Raw genomic sequence first — 23,966 nt, 5'->3', positions numbered from 1 at the left:
TCAAATGATTACAGCTGAAATGCTTCAATTACGTCAGGAGCACAGAGCAGGGTATCAGATAGAGGAAACTGGAACAGGTGTAGTCCATTTTGTCAACAATCCTTTCTGAACAGGTAATGAAAGAAACATTTTATACTGTATACTGACACAAAAAATGTGTTTCTAGGTGCAATGCATCAATGCATTTTAATATTGTAGTTTTGTTGATATTTTTCTGAGCATTTGATTGCTCAAATTCCTGCTGTTTCAGAATGTACCTCCAGATCTTTCTATCTGCACTTTCGTGTTGGAGCAGTCACTGTCTGTTCGAGCCCTTCAGGAGATGCTGGCAACTACGGAGGAGAAGAATGAGGGCGTGAGTAGAAACACATGGACACGTTCACCCTCACACCACATACTGTTTCCAAATAGTGTACAATGATTTTATGTACAATTACATAACATCATCATCCAACTATACATCCATCCATTTTCTACTGCGTGTCCCTCTCTTGGGAGAAAATCCACACAGTCACAGGGACAACATTCAAACTCTGCTCAGAATGTCTGCGAAAAGTGTCTTGTTGTCGTGGTGGAAATAGATTTGCAGATTAGGAAAACTCATTAGGTCTGTATGGTTGTGAATAGAGAGACAGAAGGAAAGAGTCAGGAATATGGTTCCACATGAGAGGAGCTTGACAACTGAAGGCTCTTTATTAAGTTTGTGTGGGAACATTTTGTATCAGCTGAAGGTTCTTTAAAGACTTGCTGGAGCAACATGAGTTTTTCTCAGTAGAATTACTTTAGTAAACGACTTTTCCACTTTCCTACTACCTTCAGGGTACTCGAGCGTTCACCTACTGATGTCACAGGGGGTCTCGCTTTACTTGGTCTCAAGGGCATTGGAACTGAGGATTGCTTCCACAACCACCTGGTTTGTGAGACGGCCACCTGTGCCATACCGTCCCATGCAGCCGCTTTTTTATAAGTGAAAAAACACTTGTTATAATTTAAAGGATACATCCTGAGCCAAGATTTCTCACTGTGCTTCTTGAGGCGACCGCATCTTTAAGATACTGTAGGCAAAGTTTGTTGTCGAAATCTTTTGATTTGAAGGATTTTAAAGGCCTACTGAAACCCACTACTACCGACCACACAGTCTGATAGTTTATATTTTAATTATTAAATCTTAACATTGCAACACATGCCAATACAGCCTTTTTAGTTTACTAAATTGCAATTTTAAATTTCGCGCAAAGTATCCTGTTGAAAATGTCGCGGTATGACAACGTGTGACGTCACGGATTGTAGCGGTCATTTTGTTCCAGCCCGATCCCAGCTATAAGTCGTCTGCTTTACTCGCATAATTACACAGTATTCTGGACATCTGTGTTGCTGAATTTTTTGAAATGTGTTCAATTAATAATGGAGACGTCAAAGAAGAAAGATGTAGGTGGGAAGCGGTGTATTGCGGCTGCCTTTAGCAACACAAACACAGCTGGTGTTTCCTTGTTTACATTCCCGAAAGATGACTGTGAAGCTTTACTATGGAACAGAGCGGTCAAGCGAACATGGTTCCCTACCACATGTCAACCGGCAGGTTTCGGTGAGAAAATTCAGGTAATCAGTCGGCTCTTCCCGTAGACATGAGCGAAGCTTGCGTCGTTCCTCGTGCACCTTTCAAAGAGGCAGCTGCAGACTCTCTTGCCTCCTCCGACCGGCCGCCCCCAAACGTGGAATGCTTCCACCGTTGAGGAGGGGGGAAAAAGATCAGCCAGGCCCCAACGGCTGCCTTTGCTTCGCTTCGTCAAGAAACGTGGCTTCCCTCAGAGACACTGGCGGTCACCCCACCCGTGGCCACACCCCTCCGACTTTCAGGTACAACCATATAATCTCACTAAAACACTAGTAACACAATAAGCGGATAAGGGATTTTCCGCAATTATCCTCGTAAATGTGTCTAATAACATCTGAATCACTCCCACTGAACTCATCTTTTTTTTTTTTTTTTTCTAGTCCTTCACGCTCACTATCCTCAACAACAAATCTTTCATCTTCGCTCAAATTAATGGGGAAATTGTCGCTTTCTCGGTCCGAATTGCTCTCGCTGCTGGTGGCCGTGATTGTAAACAATGTGAGGATGTAAGGAGCTCCACAACCCGTGACGTCACGCGCACATTGTCTGCTACTTCCGGTACAGGCAAAAAAGGCTTTTTTATTAGCGACTAAAAGTTGCGAATTTTATCGTCAATGTTCTCTACTAAATCCTTTCAGCAAAAATATGGTGATATCGCGAAATGATCAAGTATGACACATAGAATGGACCTGCTATCCCCAATTAAATAAGAACATCTCATTTCAGTATGCCTTTAAAAGTACGTGCTTGTCTCAGCGAGGTCACTTGTTTTGACATTTGCCCATTTACAGGAAGAGCTTGTGGTTTGACCTTTTCTAAATTAGATTTTTGCTGAGCTTTTAGGCTGATGGTTCTTGCGTTACGCGATTATTGAAGATGACTATCAATTAATCAGTACACAAATGTATAGGCCTGGCTGATAATACATTTTGCTGGACTATATATTGTCCCACAAATTATTGTCGATAAACAATATTTTTATAGGCATTATTTTAAGATACAATTAAGCACCAATTTGATTATAGTACATAACATTAATGAAAGTATTGCTTTCGAATAGGACTGCATGATTTTGACTGTAAACTTAATTGCAATCTTTCTCTCATATTGCAATTGTGATTCAATTTGCGATTTTTAAGTTTTATACAGATAAATGCAGAAATAACAAGTGAAGAAAGACATGTGACTTTTAGATTGTCAATCAACATATTCTTGTCTCAATGTACCACACATTAGAACATGCAATAGTCTCCTTTAAAAAATATTTGGTTTCATGCAGATAAACTCAGAGCATTTGTCGATATCATGCTCTTGAACTTAAGAAATAACCAATAAAAACTTGACAGTGTTTATAATGTAATGTAATCATGGTTTATAATAAATCAACTATTTATTTAAAAGGATGTACACTTTTATTTCTCATTCCTGTATAATTGTTTACCATTGTTCTGTATTTGGAAGGTAAGTAACTTTTAGTTATCCTAAATAACAAAAAGAACACATTAAAAAGTCAATTTATTTTGTGTTACGTACTTGGCCAATAGATATGATTCTGATAAATAAACAAAAAAGTTAAAATAGACTCTTTTTTTCCTGTAACCAAAAATTTTACTAAAATTAATATTCTCTTATAGTGGATTTTTGTCCCCATTTTGGTGAGCTCATGTTGCCCATGGGGTTTGAAGCTTAAATATTCTCACAACTGTTTTTTTTTAGTTTACAGAACTTCTCACTAGCGATTTGCGAGGCTGTCTGTCTGTGCTTTATGTGTGTATAAAGGTGGCGGTCTCGCTTGTTGACCATCGAAACAAGGATTGTGAATGTCTGAAACAAGGAATTACTGCTTTCAGTTCATCCAGCCATTTTCCATTTTCTACCGCTTATTCCCTTTTGGGGTCGCGGGGGGCGCTGGCGCCTATCTCAGCTACAATCGGGCAGAAAGCGGGGTACACCCTGGACAAGTCGCCACCTCATCGCAGGCTTTCAGTTAATTCTATTGTTAAATAAGGCTCTTATAGCGATGCACAGAGTGAAACCTCTTTCTCCCTGTTCGAAGCGACAGGCACTTTTGATCGGATAGGAAGCAAAGGGCGCGATGCTAAACAATTCTGATTTGCGAACATGTCTGTCACTCAAACGCAGGTGACAGCGGAGCAGAAAAAAACCTGCGCCTCTTCCAGTTAGGATACTGCACTAATCAAAACCTTGATGTCGATTCAATTTCGAGTAATCATGCAGCCCTACTTTCAAACACAATAAATTTGATTTTTTGTTTTTTAACCATTGTAATTGGAGTGTCTATAACTATTAATTAACCTGAACAAGTCAACAAACAAATAAAATTACACTTCAATTAATATTGCACATCTTGAAGTACATTTTTTCCCTATTTGGAAAAACTGAGTTGGGTGGTTTGATTTGTTGTCTTTTTTTGTTGCCATCCCTTTCCAACAAAACAGGCATACTTGCTCATTCGTCCGTGTTGATGGACTCATCTTGCTCACTTTTTTGAAGCTGAAATACTCCCACACAAGACATTTGGCTCTGCAATCATCTTTTTTCCTCCTGATTCTTACTTTGTGACGCCTTTCACTAGCAGGTCATGAATAGCAAGGCTATCTGTCCGTGTGCATCCTGTGTGTAATCAATCAATCAGTCGAAGTTTATTTACATAGCCCTTAATCACAAATGTCTCAAAGGGGTGCACAAGCCACAGCGACTTCCTTGGCTCTGATCCCACATCAGCTCTTTGCAAGCTATCTGCCCACTGAGACAAAGATTGTGGATGACTTACTTGAGATTCACTCTGTTCATTTAATTCTGCTCTTGAATAAACATGCTCAGGTGCTGAGAGTGAACATTGTGCACCCTATTTGAGAGTGTTTATAAACATTATATAGATTCACCCATCAAAACATTAGATACACCTGCCCACTCTCCGATCGATGCAGGTATGCATGAAAAATGCTACTTTTACCAACATTTATGTCACTTCGGTGTCATTATACACATACCACGAGGTGATAAAAATATTTATTTGTTTCAGGGGGTGTTAACCTTTTTGACCTCGAGGCCCAAATTTTCCACTACAGAGAGGCCTGGGACCCACTGAAATATCAACACTGAATTTGTAATTTCACTTAGTGATGATTTTAATCATGTTCAATGAATATATCTAACCTACTTACAGTTTACAACCTTGTCAAATGATTTGAAACCACTTGTTAATCACAAAGATTATTAATTTAAAACACATTAACATTAGCCTTAGGTCATAATGTTCTATATTTTTTTAGCTCCAGACTTCTTAAGTTTGTTTGATATTGTCATTACTACCACAAGTGGTGGAAAAGTGTATTAAAACTGAGTACCGCTGTGGTCCATACGGACCACAGCTGAGAAACAGATATTTTTTGTCGACCCTCTAAGGGGCGCTCATGGCCAATGGGCCCACAATTGGCCCCTACTGCTTCATTCTACGTCTTCCTTGTGTTTCCTCAAACCATTTACTAATATTGCTGCTCTTTTCCGTCCTAGTTTAGCAGCTAATTCAATTTAATTAGTGGCCCAGTGCCGTGTAAAATGTTGTGGACTAATAAACACAAAACTACTTGTTCTGTTGACATTGGAGCAGGCGGGAATCCGGTAGAAGATAATTATTAACTTTCAGTATAAGTCTTAGGGGTAGGAGGCCGCCATGGCCAACACAGTGTGTACAATGAGGACCACATTAGTATGTCCGTCAATCTGCAATGTCACAATTGGCGTATTGTTAAAAAAAGATTAAAAAACTTGGCGTTCATAAGCAACCAAAACTATGTCCAAGCTTACGTCCAAATGCATAAACCTTATAATTTGATGCTTCGACGTTGTTTTACATAAGTAGCCAACATTGTAACAACATTTATCAGTCAGAAAAGAGGGAAATCATCATAGGTCATCCCCTTTAAATTGTTTTAGCGCTTCCCAGAGGACACTCACCTCACATTTTGAAAACTGACCTTCGTGAAAATTCCTTTTTGTTTTGTGGCTGCTAGTCAACATCAGTCAGCTCCATCTTATAACTATCGCATTTTACCATTTCAATTTTTCATGGTTGTTACAAATGGTGTCACTTGTGCAGGGTGTACCCCGCCTTCCGCCCGATTGTAGCTGAGATGGGCACCAGTGCGCCCCGCGACCCCAAAGGGAATAAGCGGCAGAAAATGGATGGATCGATGGATTGTCAGAACTTCTATTTTAGTGCTTTGAATGTTCTGAAATATTTGACAATATTTAACTTTTTTTTTCTTTTCTCCCTTTTATGAATATAATTTCCTCAGACGGTCCAAGGGGGTGGCCATCGCACTTTACTATATGGGCATGCTGTCCTTCTCCGTCACTCTTACAGTGGAATGGTCTGTATGCACAAACACAGTTTACATTTACAGTTCACATTTTTCCAGTACCTTTAAAATGTTCAAAGGTGTTCTATATGAACACATGTATTGATTGCAATATTGTTCCTCTTCACAGTACTTGTGCTGTCTATCTACCTCCCGCTCCTCCACGGACAAGCTAGCTTTTGATGTGGGGCTGCAGAAAGACACCACGGGTATTTATAGAACATTTTTAAATGTTTTATCAAATACAAAATCAATGTCTTTATTTCTGATCCTATGAAATGTGCTCAGTTTTCTTTCAACCGCCTTCGTTTTTCAGTTACATAAAGATATACAGTATGATAGGCAGGTTCTGTAGTAGGTGATCAGTAATGGCATGTTTCCAGTGTCTTTGAAAACAGAAATAAAAAACATATCTTTAAATATATTGCTTTTCACTATAATTACTGTGTCTGTGTGCGTGCGTGTGCGTGTGTGTGTGTGTGTGTGTGTCTGCATGCGTAGGTGAAGCATGCTGGTGGACCATTCATCCAGCATCAAAGCAACGTTCCGAGGGAGAGAAGGTCAGGGTGGGAGATGATCTCATCCTTGTCAGCATCTCATCTGAGAGATATCTGGTAAACAGTTTCATATTGTGCATGTATTCGAAAAATGGGACACATTGTTTTTACTGAAGGCAGGCCATTCAAGCGCTCTCTCTTCTCTGTTCCCGGTGTTTTATATTTTGTAATAAAACAGAAGAGGTTATTTGATAGGTTGAACAACAGTATGTTACCTTACTGATTGCATACGTTTACACCCTTACAATACCATGGACAGTCCATCCTGTTGTGACAGTGCCGACAAACACTATTGAATATAAGAGCGCACGCACCCCAATATAACCTCCCAGCCGCCAAAAATTTTTGGACAAATTAAATTTTGTACATACATTGGCCGCACAAGTCTGTAAGCCACACGTGTGCGCATTGAATCATGAAGTATTTACACAGGTGATTGTATTCATGTATAAATTTAGGAAATGTTAGTGCCTGTAACATGACATACTGTAGCCAACTGTATAGGTCAGGGGTGCCCATTACGTCATTACGTTGATAGCGAGCTACCGGTTGACCGCGGGGGGGTGTGTCAGTTGATCGCCAGCAAGGCTTTTAAAAAAATAGACTTAAAAATTAGCGATCATCAATCTTCACCAAGACGTCACTTGATTGACATTCACGGCACCCGAGGGTCTTGTGAGAGGACGCTGGCTGCTGCGAGATCATTAAAATGACAGAGAGGAAGGCGAGAAACACTTTTTATTTCAACAGACTCACGCGCCGTACCTTCTGTCAAAACTCTAAAGACCGACTGCACATTTCCTATCTTCACAATAACAGCCCTGCTTCATGTTGCCTGCGCTAACAAAATAAGAGTCTCGGAAAGCTGGCGTGCACAAGCGATCGCTCAGAAAGCTGGCGTGCACAAGTGATCACTTGTGCACGCCAGCTTTCCGAGACTCTAATTCTGTTAGCCCAGGCAGCATGAATCAGGGCTTTTATTGTGAAGATAGGAAATGTGCAGTCGGCCTTTAGAGTTTTGACGGAAGGTACGGCGTGAGATTTTGTTGAAATTAAAAGTGTTTCTCGCCTTCCTCTCGGTCATTTTTTCATAATAATGATCTGGCAGCAGCCAGCGTCATCTCACAAGACCTTCGGGTGCCATGAATGTCAATCAAGCTAGCTACGGAATTTGCCGCCAATGTTTTTCTTGTAAAGTGTATAGAAGCTGGATAAATAAGATGCCAAAAACCAACCACTTTCATGTGGTATTGTACAGAAAGGAGGAATTTTTTTCTCCTCCATTCGAAAATGTGGGCGGTATCATCACTACTGTCTGATTCCAATCAATGCAAGTCATCAAAATCAGGTAATACACCAACTTATGTTCTTGTCTTTGTGAAAGAAAGACATCTATATGTGTTACACATGCTTGTATTATCATTAAACACATTTAACTTGTTAAAAAAAAACGCCTCTTTCATAAATAAATAAATATAAATGATATATATGAATGAGGTAGATCCCCTCAATTTGGTCAATTGAAAAGTAGCTCGCCTGCAGAAAAAGTCTGGGCACCCCTGGTGTAGGTCATTGAGCGCGGTCTTCTTCCTCTGCCTCCTTTGTGGTGCGGCGGTCCGGCATTTATGGGCCTGTTAGTGGTGTCGGATTTAATTTCTGTGTGGCAGTCGTTTTCTTTTTTGACAGCCCGGTCGATCGGCTTCCACTTTGGGGCTGCGTTGTAGATAAGCACTAAGGACGTGATCTACCAAAGGATTGTGTTTAATAAAACACGTAAAAAATTGATAGCACACGCAAAGCTGATCTACTACATTTGAGCGTTGCGGATTGTGTCTTTTAAATGAGCAAAATAAGGGGCGCAATCAATTTAGCACATTCGTCTTCATGAATTTGCAGAACTTAAACTAGGGAAGAGATTCCTGGATGGATCTTGCGTGAGAGGAAGAGGGTGGTCAATTATATTGCACTGCAGTCTACTACAATGATGGAAAGCGGCACTCTACATAGCAACTGAAGCTGTGGTCAAAGTTGGAATTGTTATAAAGCACATTCTTAAGTTGATAGCGCAATTAGTCACTTTTTAGGTAAACCCCAGCGAATGGGGCCATATGAATCACCTGCCTTCTGTATGCTGATTATTAGAACGCTCACAGTACTGGGACAATAAAACATGCAAACAAAATTTTATCAACACTTAAATACTGAATTATACCTGTTAAGTACGTACGTCTAGAAAGGACGTTCAAACTGGCTGTTGCGCAGAAATGGCTGTGAGAAAGGAGGCGTTCATGCTGCATCTCCGTCCTATGTATGCTTGTCAACATATATGGACAGTTAAAATAAAAAAATATTAGACATATTGTCTATTCGGCAATATCATTTTATAATTTATAGCTGCTTTTGGTCTTTTTATTGACATGTTTTTTCGTACATATGAAAAAAAACTTTTTGAAATATGCATGTTCAACCGCATGCTAGGCGGTAGTCTTTTATGAATGCGCCTTCAGCGTGGTAAAAGTGGGTTCCCTTGTAGATGCACTGCAGGGCTGCTTCTAAAATGCTCATAAAAGTGTCACTGTACATATATACTGTATGTATATACTGTATGTATATATATATATATATATATATATATATATATATATATATATATATATATATATATATATATATATGGGGTCCCAGGGACCCCATCAAGTCATAAAAATGAGGTCCCTCCGTACATTTTTGTAACAGTTTTGAAAACAAATTATAAATGTATGCATTATCCTGTTATACATCACATTCTATATTGTGTTTTGGAAAAAGGTTGTCATAAACGTTACTTCATTCATTAAAAAAATTAAACAAAAGAAAACACATTTTTATGCATACGTAAATGTATTCAGTTACAAACATTAATTTACTTTCTTCTTTCCTTCATGGAATTAAACTTCACCGCTGCCAATGTTTTTGTTCCATAGTTTTATTTAATAAGTTGTCTGTGTATTTATTTCAATATAAAAGTGTAAAAAAGTTTTTTGCTTCAGTCATGAAATTAAGATAATGGTGTGCCAGGGCATGCATACATTATTTATTTAACGCTTAAATCTCAAGATGGATCTCAACTTCAGATCTATCTGTCAATTCTTAGGTTTTTTTTTAGTTTTTTATGTTGTTTTTTTGTTTATCGGTTTTCCTACCCTTTTTGTCAAAGACAATTATGTTTTTGCAAATTCTTCCTCAAGAAATATTTTTCAAAGTGAAATATTTAGTGTGAAGTAATCATAGCCTTGGATAGGTCAATAATTCATAAAAACATTGATTTGGATTCAGTATTATGTTTTGAGCAATGACAATTTTAAAGAAAAAAAAAACAGCTTTGTTTTATTAGTCAACTTTGCAACTTTTTCTAAATTACATTTTACCTGGTAAGCTTTTTTATTCCACTTTTGGAATGTTTTTGTTTATTTTAATAGTATTTTTAGAATGTGCTGTGGGCCTTTAAAATATTAGCTGTGGGCCGCCACACTTTTGAACCCCCTGCTATAGATAATAAAAATTTTATCTGATAAGTCTATCGATAAAAAGCAGAGCCTGGCGACGCATGCGCGTTTATCATAACGCACAGTCTGCATCTCTGCTTCAGTCAACAATGACGGTAATGACGTCACTGTGAGCAATGCAAGTGACACTTGCTAACTTGTCAGCCGCTTCTCCAAGAGACTCCTTTTGAACACTCCTCGCACATTAACACTTCAAAAGGCATATATTTGCCACATTTGTTGACCTGCAAAGTATGTTTTTGGGGTGGAGGGGTCTGTTCGGGTGCTGGTTAACTTGAAGCTAACAGCTAGCCTATCCATCAGCAATCGATGTCGATCCAGCGAGAGATAAAAGTGAAGTTTCCATGGACTCACAAAGAAAAAACACATTTTACTGGAGCATGGCACAGGATTAAGTTAACAAGGTTGACTTTACACTCACCTTAGTGTTTAACCTGAAGTCTTTCTTTTGACAGCTCCTCATGGGAAAGTTGTCCTAGTGCAAACTGAGGTAATATTTTTGATTAATAAAGTTTTTGGAGAATCAAAATTTCAGAAATTGTACTGGAAAGTTCATTACTTTGAAGGCGACCAATAAAAACGCAGAGAAGGCAGGGTTGGTAAGAAAATAGAAAATACATCTGCGTTCCTGCAATTTTCATCGTTTCTGATTTCAATGCGTAAAAACACACACAAAGTGCATAAGATCAACGGTGTACCTGTTGCATGTTTTAAAACATAGCTAAACACAGCAGGTAGGAGCATTATAACAAAAATTTTCACTAAATGAGTGTCTCCATGGTGAAAGTAATGTAGTACATGCAAAAACCTATTTTAAATAAGGCAGTCTGCACCAGTTATCAATTTGTCACACAATCTTAGTAAATCCCATGCAACACGCCCACTAATAGTACACACAATTTTATATTTTGCATATGCTGTATTTGGATCTTCATAGATCAGGCATTAAATGGGTGGGTTTTGATTGATTGATTGATACTTTTATTAGTAGATTGCACAGTTCAGTACATATTCCGTACAATTGACCACTAAATGGTAACACCCGAATAAGTTTTTCAACTTGTTTAAGTTGGGGTCCACGTTAATCAGTTCATGCTACATATATATACTATCCGCATAATACAGTCATCACACAGGTTAATCATCATAGTGTATACATTGAATTAATTACATGATTTACAATCCGGCGGGTGGGATGAGGACCTTTGGTTGATATCAGTACTTCAGTCATCAACAATTGCATTCACAGAGAAATGGACATTGAAACAGTGTAGGTCTTACTTGGAAGGATATGTACAGCGAGCAGAGAACATAGTGAGTTCAGATAGCATAAGAACAAGTAAATACATTAGAAGTACATGTGATTATTTACATTAGGTTATTTACAATCCGGGAAGATGGGATGTGAATGGGGGAGGGTATTAGTAAAGGGTTGATGTTGCCTGGAGGTGTTGTTTTAGAGCGGTTTTGAAGGAATATAGAGATGCACTTACTTTTACACTTGTTGGGAGTGCATTCCACATTGATGTGGCATAGAAAGAGAATGAGTTAAGACCTTTGTTGGATCGGAATCTGGGTTTAACATGGTTTGTGAAGCTCCCCCTGATGTTGTGGTTATGGCGGTCATTTACGTTAAGGAAGTAGTTTGACATGTACTTCGGTATCAAGGAGGTGTAGCAGATTTTATAGACTAGGCTCAGTGCAAGTTATTTTACTCTGTCCTCCACCCTGAGCCAGCCCACTTTGGAGAAGTGGGTTGGAGTGAGGTGTGATCTGGGGTGGAGGTCTAAAAATAACCGGACTAGCTTGTCCTGGGATGTTTGGAGTCTAGATTTGAGGGTTTTGGAGGTGCTGGGGTAACAGGAGGTGCGAGTGTAATCGAAAAGGGGTTGAATGAGAGTTCCCGCTAGAATCTTCAAGGTGCTTTTGTTGACCAGAGAGGAGATTCTGTAGAAGAATCTCGTTCTTTGGTTGACCTTTTTGATTACCTTAGTTGCCATTTTATCACAGGAAAGATTGGCCTCTAGAATGGAACTTAGGTAGATGATCTCATCTTTCTTGGTGATAACAATGTCACCCACTTTTATAGTGAAGTCACTGACTTTCTTAAGGTTGATATGGGACCCAAATAGGATGGATTCCGTTTTACCTAAGTGTATGGATAGCTTGTTGTCAGCGAGCCAGGTGCAAATATTAAGGAGTTCGGCACTGAGGAGTCATCCGCAAACAGGAACAATTCACATTCGCATGCTGATGGCATGTAATTTACGTGTATTAGGAACATTAAAGGTCCTAGTATACTGCCTTGGGGGACTCCACAGGTTACTGAGAGGAAAGGGGACACTGTGCCGTTCACCTCTACCACCTGTTTCCTCCCCTCTAAGTAAGATTGCATCCAGCTCGATGAGGTTTTATCGAATCCGATTACTCTGAGCTTATCCAACAGTATAGCGTGGTTAACGGTGTCAAAGGCCTTCTGAATGTCCAGCATGACCATGCCGCAGTACTTGCCCGCATCCACCTCATGTTTGATGTGGTCGGTCAGATAGAGAAGGCATGTGTCAGTGGAGTGGTTACTGTATTTCTGAAGCCGGATTGGAATTTGTACATTAGTTTATTAGTAGCAAAGTAACTATCGCCCTATTCATAAACAATTTTTTCCATTACTTTCGAAATGGAACTGACAATAAAAACAGGTCGGTAGTTACCAGGTTGTAATTTGCTTCCTTTTTTACAAAGGGGGGTTACTCTTGCTATCTTGAAATCCTTGGGTACTTGACCTTGTTTGATTGAGAGGTTTATTATATGTGTGATTATTGGAGCAGTGGTGGTGGCAGAGTCCATTAGGAATCTGGAGGGGATATTGTCAAGGCGGGTGGCCTTGTTTGGGTGGAGCACGATAAATTTATTAAGCACCTCGTTAGCTGAGACCATTTCTAATTTGAATAATTGTGTGACTGCGTTTAATTTAACGTAAACTATTTCGTTGGTCCACCGTGGCCCATTTCATGAGTTTAACGTGTCAAGGCTTGTGAACCCGGAAAGATCCATAAATTAGCCGCAGCATTGTAGAAAACACTGGGTTCAAAATTTGGGGGAAAAAGTAGTGGTTTTATGTCCTGAAATTTAAATCCAAATATCACACACACACACGCACTGCAGTAAACTCAGTTGTTTTTGTTTTCCAGCATCTATCCTATGGCAACGTTTGTTTGCATGTCGATGCCGCATTTCAGCAGACACTTTGGAGTGTTGCTCCAGTCTGTTCTGGCAGCGAAGTAGCACAAGGTATCAACATCGTTCTCTTTCATACTATGTGTCATTTTCCGTAAGTTTTCTTTGGCAACTTTGGGATATTGTGAAGTGAAGTGAATTATATTTATATAGCGCTTTTGCTCTAGTTACTCAAAGCGCTTTATATAGTGAAACCCAATATCTAATTTTTACATTTAAACCAGTGTGGGTGGCACTGGGAGCAGGTGGGTAAAGTGTCTTGCCCAAGGACACAACGGCAGTGACTAGGATGGCGGAAGCGGGGATCGAACCTGCAACCTTCAAGTTTCTGGCACGGCCTCTCTACCAACCGAGCTATACCGCTCGTTTAGTAGAGCGGTATGGCTCAGCAATTGCTTTTCTTTTATCACTTTGCTTCCTGTACACTGTTCCATATAACTCGCTCTACCACAATGATGTACCAGTAATTACTGCACTTTGCTGTTCAGCATTTGTACAGAACTGTCTTGAATCAATGGACTGAGACAGACGGGCCCCCTTTACAGTATGATGGCTCTGTTTGTGGTTTAATCTGTAAAATATTTTTCACAGCTCTATGAATGAATTAACTGATGTGTGGTTCAATTAGTTTTCTTGAACATTTCAATAGTGTAGTCCTAGACATGTTCAAATGGAAAGTATTTCTTTTTCGTCTGATGTTATACTACGTACTGTATATAAAACTGTGTTGAATTGAAATTATCTAAAGTCAAGCTAATTATTCTGTTTTAGACAACGATCAACAAATATAAAAGGATGTTTTTAATAGATCTTAATGGTGATCCAAGAAGTCATTGGACAAAAACAAAGTAAGTTTTTGTCCAATGACAATGTTACCAATGTTCAGGCAGGGTATCTCAAAAACAGCATTGAAGGTTTTGTCAGAGAAAAGAGAGGAAAATGCATGAGTAGAAAGGTGGCAGGGATTCCTGTTTGAAGCAGAAAACATGGAGGAATTATTTGCATTTCTGTCAAAGGGGATTGAAAGTCGAGAAAATGTAGTCACCCGAGGAAGCGGCCACGTCATGCCTGCCTGCAGTAATAAAGAGGCAAATACCAGACTACGAGACCCAAATATGTGTGGAAAAGCAAATAAAACATCTATTTTTAATTGTAATATTTCTCAATGTAATTAGGGAAACTTAACTTGATTACATGAATGGTCATTTATTGGGATGGTTATCTTTTACATTTTAATTGAGACGAGTACCAAATCGGTATTTTGAAAGTTGGTGGCAGTGTGCTTAGACAGTGCCCAAATCACTTCTTAAAAAAGTGGAAAATATACACATTTCTGTCAAAAAGAAAAACAAAGTATTTTCACTTTTAATGGAATTGTGTGGTATTTTAGGTTGAGTAAAAATTATTTAAATATAATAAGTAAAAAAAAAAGAAATTAAAAAAAAGTCATAATTAATGCAGAAATACATAACATAAAAAAACGACTTGCTTGTGTTGTAATATTGATGCTTATAATTCTGGGGGTTCGTAAATGCAACCTTGCTCATTAATCTATAATGAGGAAGTTCTGTGTTGTTGTTGTGGCTACTGGCTAACACTGCCTGTTAAGTTCGGCAATAACGATTAAAAAGACAGTGTGGTTCTTTTATCAAGCTATTTTACTTACAAAATGATACCTGAACAATATCCCTTTCATCTTATTTATTTAGCACTGAAATAAGGCACTAATAGTATCATGTTTTTTTTTAGAGTGGTTTGTACTGTTTATATTGGCACCGGACCAGGTTTTGGTACCCGTCCTTTGTCAATTAAAATGATTCCTGTTTCAAAGTGCATTATCCATGCCTGGATTTACACCATAATTGTCCTCTTGCGGCAACACTTACCAAATTACTGAAATACATTTCAGAATGAACAAAGTGGTGTTGGTAGATGTTTATTTCGAACATGCAATTTCACATTACATCATGTCTGTAAAGGAGTAGGAAGAAACACAGCGTATTTAACCTACCACCTTTCCATTTCATATCAAATTCCAACACATTTGTTCACGTTCCTTTCCAATCCACAAACATAACAAACCTATGGGGCGGCATAGCTCAGTTGGTAGAGCGGCCGTGCTAGCAACTTGAGGGTTGCAGGTTCGATTCCCGCTTGTGCCATCCTAGTTACTGCCGTTGTGTCCTTGGGCAAGACACTTTACCCACCTGCTCCCAGTGCCACCCACACTGGTTTAAATGTAACTTAGATATTGGGTGTCACTATGTAAAAGCGCTTTGAGTCACTTGAGAAAAAGCGCTATATAAAAATATAAAAAAAAAAAAATATATATATATATAATTCATTCAATTCACTATAAAATTAACATCCATTAAGTAAAAGTGTAGTAATTGCATCTTGCAAACCTGACTTTCTTATTTTCCTTATATTTGAGTCATTTGTCTTTAACTTTGTTTTGTCATCCACAACACCTTTCTGAAGGTTTTCTAATAGGTGGGGATGTCCTGCGCCTCCTTCATGGTCACATGGACGAGTGTTTAACCGTTCCATCGGGGGAGCATGGAGAGGAGCAGCGAAGGTAAGTCATACAAATACTGTTGTGAATTACACATGGCCTCATGTTTAAGTGTTAATGACAATTCGTTAAAATAATATATGTTACTGTATCCCACCCGAAGGGAAATTACTATGGATTCGTGGTGCTCTGTCGGCTGCTGCCTTAAATATGTTTTTCACTGAACAGAGGTCACAGTTTTAGATGAATCACTGAAATGTGTATGTTTGTAACTGTACTTCAGATCTCAATTTTGAAGGTTTGAAAGTTGAATTTTTTCCTTATGGTAACTTTCAAAGGACAGTTAGCATTTGAGTTTTGTTGGAAGAGCAGCTGTAGTGAGCATTGCAGGTGGAGTTACTCTCGGGTTACAGTAAATTGTTTTATTGATCTTCAATCGTCCCTTTGGCCCAGAGCCCATTATCTCTTACATTGTTTGACGAACTGCAAGGATGTTCAGGCTCTTTATGTTGTCACATATCGTTCAATCGTACATCTAGCTGCACCATTCTTTTAGGATAGGATGGATGGGCTAATTTTTCAAAACTGTTTTTTTTTTTACTTGCAGTATTTGATGCTTATTGTGTAACTACTGTAGGGGTCTCCAAGCCATTTTTTTCATAGAATAAATATTTTAATACATATTCTGTGTGGAAAAAACGAATGTCAATGAAAAAATACTAAAGAACATTGTCTATTGAACTCGTTTTTAATCCGCCCCTTAAGTCCTCTTAGAGCTATAATATTATAAAATGATGTTGCTGATTAGACAATTTGTCTAATATATTTTTATTCCTGACCGTCCAAAATGTTGACACATATCAGACGGAGGATTCTCGTCTGTCCATCGTCTGTCTTTTCAGCGCCATCACTGATTCTGGTGCCGTGTGTGGAACTGTCAGATAGCACGACCTTCTGACATATGCTCAATAAAACACTAAATAGTGCTCCCAAAACGGTGATGAGTGTTGATAAATCACATTGTTAAATAATTATATTTTGGTTTTTCCTTCCCGTTATTGTGTGCGTATGAATGTTCAGCATATACTTTGCATAATAACGAAGACGGACGCAAAATGGATTGCACGCCTTATTCTGTTCACTTAAAAAACACAATCGACTTTGCACACTTAGATCAGCTTTGTGTGTGATATCAAGTTTGCACATTTTTTAGTACAGGTAAACATTTAGTATATCAGGCTCATAATGTGATTATTGTTTTTATGTGGTAATAAAAATTAAATGTTTAATAAATATAGGCTGAATCGAACAGGTATAAAAATACTAAGGGTCAAAGCAAAATTATTTGACATTTTGGTGAGCTACTCAAAATTAGGTGGCAAGCTACTGGTAGTTCAAGAGCACGTGCTGTCGATATTGAACGATACTTGCCAACCCTTCCCCGGGAGACTCCCGAATTTCAGTGCCCCCCTCGAAAATCTCCCGGGTCAACCATTCTCCAGAATTTCTCCAGAATTTCTCCCGATTTTCACCCGTACAACAATATTGAGGGCGTGCCGTGATGGCACTGCCTTTAGCGTCGTCGCGTCCGCTTTTTCTCCATCCAAACAGCGTGCCGGCCCAGTCATATGTTATATGCGTTTTCTACAGACACATGTAAGTGACTGGAAGACATACTTGATCAACAGTCATACAGGTCACACTGAGGGTGGCCATATAAACAACTTTAACACTGTTACAAATATGCGCCACACTGTGAACCCACACCAAACAAGAACTGACAAACACATTTCGGGAGAACATCCGCACCGTAGCACAACATGAACACAACAGAACAAATACCCAGAATCCCTTGCAGCCCTAACTCTTCCGGGACGCTACAATATACACCCCTGATACCACCAAATAAAGCCCCCAAACCCGCCCACCTCAACACCCCCCCTCATAATAATAATTTAAAATGTTTATAATAATCAAGTTTTGTTCGTAGGTAATTTGTAGTTAGAAGTTATTTCGCGATATAAGTTATCTTTAAGAAGTGTACATTAAATAGATTTTTTTTTTTTAATATTACCAACATATGACTTGATAATTTGTTTGCTTTATTCAATTTTTTGTTTAATAAACATTATGCTTTTTAAACAACACAACACAAAATGGACATACACACTTTATACACACACACACACACACACACACACACACACACACACACACACACACACACACACACACACACACACACACACCAGAAACACTTTTAACACTAATACATGCACAGGAACACTTTTAACACTAATACATGCACAGAAACACTTTAAGACACTTGCTTTATCTCTCACACAAACATACTGTCTCCCACATGCTTACCACTTATGACACAAGTTCACTTAAAAAACACACCCATCATGAATGACAATGGAAAAATAAAACCTGCAATGCGCCAGTATCGTCTTCAGCTCAGCTGAGTGTGTAACCACGTTAGCGAAGTGCCTCCTCTGTCTTCATGACAGTCAAAGCATGCGACTATTGCCAGCAGCACTCTTTCTTCCACAATATTCATAGTGTTGGAGCCAAATGTCCTTATTTGTGTATATTGTTTATTTTATTTTCTTTAATTGATTGCTGGCCTCAGCCCAGAAGGAATTTCCTTTTTTGGTGTATTGCTTCGCCCACTTCCTGTTAAGTATCAGGAAGTGTTGACAGGGAGGGGACTGTTGATACGGGGTGGTTACTATGGTAGCCACCTCCTTAAATTGGGTTCAGGTGTGAGCACGGGCAGGGCGGTTGGAAGACAAACAGTTTTCGACCGTGCCGTGTCAAACCGTGTCAAACCGTGTTGTGCCGTGACGTGACGTGACGTGAGTTGTTGTGGCAATGCAATAATAATGTGTCATTCAAGGTCAGCATACCTTTTGTTGTATAGCATACATTTGATTTAATTTGATAGCATTAAATAAAAGGATTGTCATATCCAACAACAAACTACAGAATTGGACATTCTATCATTTACACGCGTCAAAATGGTCAACACAGTCACCCTCAGTATCAGCCCAGAGGTAAGGGCTGTACACATGGGTTGCAACTGTAGCAACCTATTCAGCAATTGCTGTTGAAAGTATGTTGGTTGCGTAGTTGTAAACATTCCGGCGTGATCTGCTTTTGTCGTAGTGGAGTGCCCTTTGCATCAGCTAGCTGCTTGTAGCTAATAAGTGGTTCTATTTACTCAAGTGATAACAGCATCGGTAGACCGAAAACCTTTGGCCTTATCAAGAGCAACCTGCCAGGGCTTCGAAGTTAAACTTGCAATTTAATATACATTTTTCATTGTCCATTTCTGTTCACTATTTATGGCTCAACTGGAACGGAGCTGCCTTCCCCCCAGTACGGTATATACTGAGGGTCACACAGGATGCATACACATCACGTATCGTTAAAGGACATTTTTGTTAACTCATTATTATCGTGTTAAAACTTTGACAACCCTTAAGTAGATAATGCAGTCATCAGTTCAAAGCAAATTTCCAAAATTTTGTGAAAGCTAGATACATTAAGGTTAGCTAATTTTAGAGACATAAATGAGTTGTAATGAATTCTACTTAGTAAAATGTGTCTCAGAGTTTTTCACAACATGGCTTACTTGAGCTTTGATAATATTTGTTTTATTTTTGAGTAAAGATAACACATTAAACTCCAGAGAACTAGCGAGATCGGGCATTTTTTATAAACTGTGTCGGTAAAGGTGTCGACTTCGCGCTGTTGACAGCAGGTTGTTACAAACTTACTTATACACTTAAGGTGCCGCAGCTACAACCCATAATAAGGGGCACAGGTAAGGTCAGATAATCCACCTCGATTTACAAACGTAATTGGTTTTTGACCATGATTTGTAAACCGAAAAGTTTGAATAGTGAAGCAGAGTTCCTCATAAAAATCAATGTAAACATTAATAATTGCTTTTGGCCTCGACCAAAGTCCCTATTTTGGCTTTTTTTTATCCAAACAACACAACAACATTACAGCAAACTTAAATGTCAACACACAAACACACACAAAAGTTTTGATGGTTTGCTCTAAAATGCACCACAAAAGGTGGTACAATGTGGTTATTAAAAAACACAAAAAAAAGAAAATAGTTTTACCTTGTGTTTGTGAATATGTGCGGCATTGTTGTTCGGAGTTATAAACAAGCAGTGGCTCCACGTAGTCACAGCTAATGTTGGCACAAACTCGCAGTGTAAGGGGATTCTTCATCAGTTTGTGTCTTGGTAGTGCCTTCTTCTACGCCGTATTAAAGATCCACTGTGGCTTTTTTTTTCGGTCTCATTACAATTAAAGAATTCCTGCGGGACAAAGCCCTCTTTGCTGATAAAATCGTCTAACTGAAGGTGCCACACGCCGAAGGCTAACAAGTTAAAATGCTTGCTCAAAGCGGTTGTTTTGAAACTCAAAGCTATACAGCGAGACTGAGTTTGTACACATTTAAAGCGTTTCTGATCACACAAATATATCTCGTAACAACTATTACCTGCGCACAGTTCGACCACTGTGGTAATGAACTCATCAGAAGTGCAACTCACTATTAAATACAATATGACCGTGGCCGTGTGTACAGGATGACTTCAAGCGACAAGCAAAATGAATGAATGAAGCATTTGTATGCTGGGACAAGGTCTGTACGCAGGGACATATTTTACGCAATGTAAATGTTCGTAAACCGAAAAGGTCACAGGTAGAGGCATTCGTAAATCGAGGTTCAACTGTAAACAAATATAAAGAAACAAAAGTTGTAGTTTAGTTTTTTGTCAAAATATTGGCTTGTTTTCATACACATTTCATAAATTAATCCCCAAAAATAGGGCACAATTCAAAGTCTCCCTCCTTGTCTTGTCTTAACTTTTTTTGCCTATTTTTGCACTGCTCTCCAAATCCAAACAATGGAACTAATTAACTCGCCTCTCCACGAAATTTACAAGAGCATTGGTTTGGGGGAACCTGCCTGTCTTGACAGAGGGGTTGTTGCTGGATACATGACGGACTCTTGGGAGAAGGAGTGCCGCCTAACTGGCAACCCTTTTAGTCGAGGACATGAAGATATATCCACCTATTCAGAATTATGACAACAGGACATCTGCTGATTGGAGTAAGTGTTGCTCTGGTTTGTCGATAAATGGGAAGTTGCTGGCAGCCTTCCAAGTACCCCAAAGCTGATACAAATGATTGTAGGATGTGGGCAGAACTGTGGACACACTTGATTTGGGTAACATCGGACCGTCTGCCCTGTAGGATGAATTTGAGGACCAGTAATAGACAATTTAGATTGAAAAGCAAATTTTATTTTCATTCGCATAGAAAACATTCTAACTTGGATCGTTTCCCTGGCTTCAAACTTCTTTCTTGCCTCTCATAGGCACACACCTGTGGTTGTTGACTTTGGACTGACTGGCGGCTGCAAGAACACAAGGGTCACGGAACAGAGACACGCTGCAGCCTTACACACGCATGCATCCACAAAAAATATACGCTACACACAAATACCCCACCCCCCATCCCACGCCTTCTACGCTTGAATCCCTTAGAGGTGATGGATGGCCGGGCAGCTTGAATAGCGGCAGCCTGCCTCCGTAGCCCCCACACACTCCCCTTGGTTGCAAGTCTCTGGTTGTATGTTGTAATATGTACTGTATATGTAATATGCACCAAATTGTCACTCCAGAGTAGGGTTGTACAGCCACAGCCGCCGCTGCAAGAAAGAATGAACTCCCCCAGGCGCAACCCATCGTCACTACTGACGGACGGATGCCTATGATATGTGCTTTGCGTTGGAGTTTTTTTTCTCAGTCTAGACTCTGCCTCTGTTGGAAAGATGGAGTCGTCCACCAGGATCTGCGTGACTCCAAGATTGTCACACTGTATAACAGTGGTCCCCAACCACCGGGCCGCAGAATAATTTTTTATTTAAAAAAATAAAAACTTTTTTTTTATTAAATCAACATAAAAAACACAATATACACTTACAATTAGTGCAAAAACCACAAAAACCTCACTTTTTCATGACAAAAATGTCCCTTTTTTATGAGAAAGAAAAAAAAAAAAAGGACCCCCCGGGCCGCGGGACAAATTATTAAGCGTTGACCGGTCCGCGGATACAAAAAGGTTGGGGACCACTGCTGTATAAGAACAAGGGAGACCGTAGTGACTGTAATATTTACCGCGGCATCTCCCTGCTTAACATCGTGGGGAAAGTCTTCACTCATGTCACCCTTGCTAGACTCCACTTCCTTTCAGAACGTGTCTACCCTGAGTCACAATGTGGCTTTAGGGCAGCAAGATCCACAGTGGACATGATTTGCACCCTTTGGCAGCTGCAGGAGAAGTGCCGGGAACAGAGGAGACCCTTATATCTTGCCTTTGTCAATCTCACTAAAGCATTTGACCTTGTCAGCAGAGATGGTCTCATCAAGCTGCTTGCAAAGATCTGCTTCCCCCCAAATCTACTCGCCGTCATAAGATCATTTCACGAAAACACACAGGCCCGTCTGTTGGGAAGGAGGAACATCAGAGGCCTTTCCAACCCGCAGCGGCGTAAAACAGGGCTGCGTTCTTGCGCCAACCCTCTTTGGAATTTTTTTCCCCCTCGTTCTGTCTACTGCTTTCAGTACATGTTCTGAAGGTGTCCTACTGATGGGAAATGCTTTTTGCTGATGATGCAGCTCTAGCATCCCACACCGAGTCTGGGCTCCAGAGGCTGATGGACAGGCTTTCATCTGCCTGTAATGAGTTTGGTCTCACCATCAATCTAAAGAAGAGCAATGTCATGGGCCAAGATGGTGAAACTCCACTCTCCATCTCCGTCGACAATCAGACTCTGGAATGTGTCAACACCTTTACATACCTTGGATCCGCAATCTCCAGTGACTTGTCACTCGACACAGAACATGCCACCCAGCTTGCAAGAGCCGCCATAGTGATGGCCAGGCTGTCCAAAAGAGTATGGTCGAACAAACAGCTATCCACGCGCACTAAACTCAGGGTCTACCAAGCCTGCGTCATTAGCACACTGATGTATGGCAGTGAGGCCTGGGCCACCTACACCAGACATGAGAAACAGCTAAACAGCTTCCACCTGCGACGCATCCTGGGAATCTCATGGGAGGACAAAGTTCCCAAGATGGAAGTCCTAGATCGTGCTCACTCCACCAGCCTGTTCACCATGCTCAGCCAACGCCGCTTGAGATGGCTTGGCCATGTCCACAGGATGGATCCCAGCTGGCTCCCCAGAGCTGTCCTGTACGGCGAATTGTCAACAGGCTCCAGACCCCTTGGTCGCCCTCGACTGCGTTTCAAGGACGTGTGTAAACAGGACATGAAACTGGCAGACATCGACCACAACAACTGGGAGGAAGCTGCAAAAGACCGCAACGTTTGGAGGCAGACTGTTGCCACAGGAACCCGCCGTCTCGAAGAGAAGCATATATTTCTGTTGCAGGCTAGGAGACTAAAGCGGAAACTGCGTGACGCGTGACCTGCTCCTGTGTCAGAACCCTCCCCATACGTCTGCGCCACCTTCACCAGAGATTCTCACTCCATAGTCGGGCTGTACAGCCACAGCCGCCGCGGCAAGAAAGAATAAACTCCACCAGGCGCAACCCATCGTCACTACTGACGGACGGATGCCTATGATATGTGCTTTGCGATGGAGTTTTTTTCTCACTCCAGACTGGGCACTCTTAGAGCCTGTATTTTTTTACTCATTCTCCACCATTGTATACTTTTTTCCGCATCTTTTACAGGGCGCCTTGTGGTGACCCAACAGTGTTCTTGTTCTGTTACCCTGTACACTGTTTGTTTGTCTAATCATGAACCGGTTTGTGCAATGACAATAAAGACCATATCTACACCACAAAACATTTTAAATGTAGATTAAAATCATCACACATTCCCTTTAACCAAGTAATATTTGGGGCCTTTGTATAATTTCAGACTTGCATATATCATTTTCACCATGTTTTAATTATAGAAAACTCAAAAACATAAAAAAAAAAAAATACTGTTTAATATCACTTAGGAAAAATAGACTGCATTATATTGCCCTAAAAAATGAGCGATTCAAAT

General features: G+C 39.9%; 1 protein-coding gene across 8 annotated transcripts in view; it reads left to right on the top strand.

Annotated features, from left to right (window-relative positions):
• The window catches only part of ryr2a (ryanodine receptor 2a (cardiac)), a 310,189-nt gene that overhangs the window by 70,805 nt on the left and 215,418 nt on the right, over positions 1-23,966 (top strand). For all 8 annotated transcript variants that reach the window (XM_061908696.1, XM_061908695.1, XM_061908691.1 and 5 more), the window contains exons 3-8: positions 251-355; positions 5,938-6,012; positions 6,131-6,209; positions 6,502-6,614; positions 13,291-13,390; positions 15,818-15,914. In XM_061908696.1, the coding sequence (XP_061764680.1) occupies positions 251-355; positions 5,938-6,012; positions 6,131-6,209; positions 6,502-6,614; positions 13,291-13,390; positions 15,818-15,914 (569 nt within the window). The remainder of the gene's footprint in view (positions 1-250; positions 356-5,937; positions 6,013-6,130; positions 6,210-6,501; positions 6,615-13,290; positions 13,391-15,817; positions 15,915-23,966) is intronic.

Source organism: Nerophis ophidion, linkage group LG08 (assembly GCF_033978795.1).
Source record: "Nerophis ophidion isolate RoL-2023_Sa linkage group LG08, RoL_Noph_v1.0, whole genome shotgun sequence".
Classification (NCBI taxonomy): Eukaryota; Metazoa; Chordata; class Actinopteri; order Syngnathiformes; family Syngnathidae; genus Nerophis; species Nerophis ophidion.
Note: the sequence above shows the minus strand (reverse complement) of the source record. Positions and strands in the feature narration are given on the sequence as shown.